The 5,527-nt window shown below is 32.3% G+C and overlaps 1 protein-coding gene across 1 annotated transcript; it reads right to left on the bottom strand.

The window, feature by feature from the left end:
* Positions 1-1,645: 1,645 nt before the first annotated feature.
* On the bottom strand, positions 1,646-5,527 carry LOC111619344 (zinc finger BED domain-containing protein 5-like; the record flags this gene model as incomplete). Its single annotated transcript, XM_023361054.1, has 2 exons — positions 5,464-5,527; positions 1,646-3,432 (listed from the first exon to the last, which is right to left on the bottom strand). Coding segments are annotated over exons 1-2 (1,851 nt in total), but the record flags the coding sequence as incomplete, so codon positions are not given.

The raw sequence follows: 5,527 nt of genomic DNA, 5'->3' as shown, positions 1-5,527 counted from the left end.
TTAGATCAGTGTTTCTCAACCTCTAACGAATCGTCGCCCCCTTCAACGTAGTATCGCCCCCTTCACTTCAAAATTCCGATGCCGAGGGCCAAGGCTAACGCCAAATTCGTACTGCATTGAACGAACTAGTGACTAGTATAATGTTATTTGTTTAATTATTGTACGATATAACGAATAAAATATCTAATTATTCTTAATATAATGTTTTACTATATCGTCCAGAAAATTGTTTTTCGCCCCCAAAATATAAATTGTTACAAATCGCCCCCTCAACATGGAAAAACGCCCACATGGGGGCGATATCGCCCCCGTTGAGAAACACTGCTCTATAGCTTCAAATTCAATTAACGTAAAAAAAAAAAAAACTTATCCGTAGGCGTAGAACGGGCGAAGAACCCATGTCACATCGGAAGAAATCATCTGGCATGTAACTTATCACGCGATTTCGGTTTATCATCCGATTATCGTTTTTCAATTGGCTCCGTTACGTTTATTACGGTATAATTAAAGGAATAGAAGATTATAATAACAATATTCATTTCATTCCTTTGAATATTGTTATTCTAAACCTTTGGCATGCATAAACATTTTTAAACATACAGTATGCTTACTATTCTGTACGCGAAGTGAAAGGTTCGCTAACTCTGGACTAAGAGAATTTGTAAATATGAAGTTTGTCAAAAAATGATGCAAATACACGAATCTAACGACACACAGAAATATACAGTTCGATGTAACACGAAGAAAAGCTGAATGAGGGGAAACAACGTGTCACATATACGTAGCAGACTAAACAATATGACAAAAAAAAAACTTTAAATGCATGTGTGAACACACAAGGTACGATAAGCGTTGCTCTAATACATGTCCCGTCTATTGTTATAAAATATTTTATTTCCAAACAAAAAGTTCCTATGTAGTGTTAGTTGCACATCTTACAGACAGTAATTTATATATTTTTGTTATATAACTTTACATCTTAAAAGTAGAGAGATTAGTTATATGAAACGTAGATGTTTCTAAATTTAGATAATTCATTTATTGTTTTATAAGCATTTAGTCTGAATTTTAAATAATTCGGTTATTTCTTATTTTATTTGTTTTTACGAAGTTTATATCGAAAAACAAATCGTCGTTGTCAAATATAAACTCGGTTTTAAGTGTAGGACGTTACGATGTTACGAAAGCGTAACTATCAAAGTTCGTCAAACCGTGGTTCCAGCTTTTCGAAGTGACAAAACAGTTAATTACGTGTTAAAAATAAGAATGTGTTGCTCAGATAAGAGAATTATATGATTTAATATTAATTTTTACGGTATGAGTGCATGTGTTGAGTGCAGTTTTTCAACCATGAAGCGAATTCTTGATATATTTTATGGATCTTTTGAAAATATGTCAATTTTAAGGCCTAACGGTTAGCAGAGACAAAGCGATTTAAAACGGTTCGAACATTAGGTTAAAACAACGGTTCCCAGCCTTTTTCGGGTGGCGACCCCTTTTTATAAAAGCCAAGTGACCCGCGACCCCGATACAATTGAAAAAGGCATTTTTCATAGGTAATTTAAAAAGACAACGAAATTAGTTTTTTTAGTACAATTTTATTATACATTATGTTTAATAATTAATTAATTTAATGCGATGGTTGAAATTGCATGTTATTAACCAGCCTCAAAATTCGCGGGTGAGTTTTTGTTAACGCCAACCTCATGTTATTCTCAACATTTAATTCATTTCTTTCTTTTGGTTTTAAACGAAGAAGAGTTGAAAATCCACTTTCGCAGAGATATGTAGACACAAATGGGACTAAAACTCGAAAAGCAAGCATTATCACATTTGGGTATGAATGATACATATCACACCAGAAATGTGTGAGCAATTTTTCATTAAACAAGTTATGTGCCGAGGAATCATTCCGCAAATCCAAGAATTCATCTTGTAATTCATCGGGAATGCTGGCTACATCAAGGGAAGCAGAGAATGGATTTTGTGTAAATGTAGTTTCTTCTTCTTTCAGCTCAGGGAAGTAACGTTGGAGTTCGTTTTCAAGGAATTTGAGATGCCCAGTAATCTCTTCTTTCAAATTTTTATTTATTTCACCTTCAGATTCATCTACCACACTGCAGAGTTTCTCAAACATGGCAATGTTCCCAAGATTTATTTTTCTTCGCCAGTTTTGCAGCTTGGATAAAAATACTCTGAGATTATCATGAATTGCGATAATATTCGTTTCCTTTTCCTGAAGTTTAAGGTTAAGCCTATTTTGCTGTTCTAATATATCTGCTAGATATGCTACTCTTTTCAACCAAGCTTTGTCATTAAAGTAAACCAAAAGGTCATGTTTCCCTTGCACTTCCAGGAACAACTTGATTTCATCTCTCAATTCAAAGACACGATTCACATTTCCTTTCGACAACCAGCGTACTGCAGTGTAGAAAAGTAGAACCTCGTGATCAGAATCCATGTCTTTGCACAGTTCTTTAAACAGACGGGTGTTAAGAGCTCCAGATTTGATGTAATTTACGATTTTTATTAGCGAATCAAGTACCTCTTGCAGAGGAGTTGGAAGAGTCTTACTGGCAAGGGCATACCGGTGAATCATGCAGTGGATTCCCCTTGCTTGGGGAGCTAGTTCTTTTACTTTTTTCTGAAAGCCCGATTTTGACCCAAGCATAGATGGTGCACCATCCATACAAACTCCACAGACGTTTTTCCACTTTAATCCTCCAGTCTCAAAAAACGTATTTATCTTCTCCATAAAACTTTCACTTTTTGTAGTAGTTTCAAGTTCACTACAAAATAGAAACTCTTCTTTGATATCATCTGAATGAATATATTTCACGAAGACAAGCAACTGGGAACACGAGCTTATGTCTGTTGATTCATCAACTTGAAACGAAAACAATGGTGAAACCTTGATTTCATTCAAAATCTGTTCTTTAACGTCTACGGACATGTTTGATATACGCCGCAGAATAGTATTATTAGACAGAGATATTCGCTGCATCTTTACTTCACTAGAATTTCCAAGAATTAATTTCACCATCTTTAACATACAGGGTTTGATGAGCTTTTCTCCAATTGTGTGAGGTTTTTTTTGCTTAGCAATTTCCAATGCGACTTCATACGATGCTTGCACTAATGCTGTGCTCTCTTGCTGAAAACTTCCTGTTCGATCAAGTTTCTGACGTTTGCAACTAGTTTCATGTCGACGAAAGAACTCCAAATCTTTTTTAGTGTGTTCTGAATGCTTCGTTTCTAAGTGACGTTTGAGTTTTGAAGGTTTCATAGATTCATGGCTGAGAACAACTTTGCACAATACGCATTGTGGCTTCTCTATTCCATTGCTAGTCAAGTTAGTAAAGCCAAATTTCAGATATTCTTCTGAATATTTACGTTTTTTTTCCATTTCTGGGGAAAGAATAAACGAAATTTCTAAATAATTTTACGCCATGTAAATAATAATATAAAAACTAAACGAATTAAATGTGAAAATAATAGTCACCACTGTCTGTTTAGTCACAAATAATCCACAACGTCACGATGCTTCCTTTACGAAGTGTTCAATAAGACTAAAAATATTCTGAAAGACTTTCTATATTCTGTTTATTTTTAAGAGTCAGCCGACAATAACAAATGCACGCAGGAATCACGTGATCGCTAAAGACAGGGCTGAATGGGAAGAAATATTCGATTTTTTAAAAATAAATAAAACACCTTATTAATTTTAAAAACAAATACAATTAGAAAAAAGGTAAAAACTAATAATAAAGGCAAGGATTATAAATAAAACATATTTTAAATACTAAATATAAAACAACTTATTAAAAATAATTAAAAGTAAATAAAATCAATTCGAGGAATCGCTGTCGCTTTCATCGTTTAAATTAATTAAAAATGATTCATTATTTAATTCTATCACATTGTCTAACTGTCATATATTAATTTCAACCTTGTCTTTAAAATGCTCAACGCATTTTTTCTATATTTCTGATGTTATCGTTCCCATAGCATCATAAAATAATTTATACATTTCTGAAAATTTAAAGTAAGTATTTCTAGTTGCTACATACCCCTTGCACATGCCAATCAGCGTTGCCAGATGTTTTTGGTGTTTGTAGCCCAAAATTTTATCAAACGTAGCCCAAAAGTAGCCAATAATAAACGTTTTTTTTTGGTAAGCCAAAATTTGACGATAAAAAAAACAACACACCATTTGTGCTTTTCCAGCAATAACTTTCATTACAATAAATTTACGTGTATGTAAACTTGATCGAAAATAAGGATGGCAAGACTCAAAATATATGCGCACACTGTAATTTACTATGTCGAGAACATTCAGTTTATCTGCAAAGTAGATTGCAACAAATTATGAAACAAATGATCTTGCCAAGACGGACTATAAAAAATTAATTTTTCTATGTAATATTTTTAACAGTTATTAATTTGCTATTACAAATGATGTGTCAAACTACAGTTATTTAATTAATTTGAAAGCTGACAAATACAATTCTTCATTAAGCCAATACGTACTCTATATTAATAATAATGATTGATAAAGAATTTCTTCATCCCACGGTACAGAAAGTACACTATAAAAACAAATTCAAATATTAAAAACAGATATTAAATTTATCATTGAGAATAGCATAAGGAAAATTTAAAATCGCTTTTAAAATATCATTTAAAACAGAAAAACAATAACCAAATTGATGAAGGGTATTGATATATACAAAATGCACATATTAGTTTAATTAGTAGTCTAATAAAGAAATCTCAGTCAACTTTCAAATTAAATAACTGTAGGAAAATTAATATTATCTTTTCTACTTTTATTATTTAAGGATTAACATGTCTAGATTATAGTAATAAGTATTAGAACTTTATCACGAAAAAGGATATTTAAAAAAAATTACTTCTACAGGCAATTTCAATTTTTACTTAGAAATAAATAAATTCATTTATTATAAAGGAAACAAACAAAATTTTATTTGAAAAACACAAATATTTGTTTTATTTGGGTCTCTAATTGAAAAAAAAAACGACGAAACACCATTTTAAAGTGCATTTTCATTCAAATAATATATTTTTAAGTAATATGCAGCCAAGAATGCAGCCGAGTCAAATTTCTATAACCTAAAAAGTAGCCAATACGCCAAATCATATTTTTTACGCCAAACTGATAAAAGAATAGTGAAATTTGGCGCAAAGTAGCCAAATCTGGCAACGCTGATGCCAACCGAACCTCCCGAACAACAAACCAATATTGCCCTGTTGATTAGTATGCATCGGGTCATCTGGTATAGTAAGCGACCAATCACAAAGCATACTTTAAAGAACGCGTGACAGTCACTCGTTGAATATTGTTTTGGAGCTCTGACTGTTGAAAATAAACAGACTATACCTATATACATATGTTGTTTGAGTAAATTCGTTCGATGGTCATCTGATCGTTTTATTGCTTACCTTCTAAGAAATTCTCGGTTCCGTTTCGAATGAATTGCCTCAAACAATAGAGGCATTTCACCAT

Source organism: Centruroides sculpturatus, unplaced genomic scaffold (genome assembly GCF_000671375.1).
Source record: "Centruroides sculpturatus isolate CEXI.00-Female unplaced genomic scaffold, Cexi_2.0 scaffold174, whole genome shotgun sequence".
NCBI lineage: Eukaryota > Metazoa > Arthropoda > Arachnida > Scorpiones > Buthidae > Centruroides > Centruroides sculpturatus.
The sequence above is the reverse complement of the archived record's forward strand: the minus strand, read 5'-3'. Positions and strand labels throughout refer to the sequence as shown.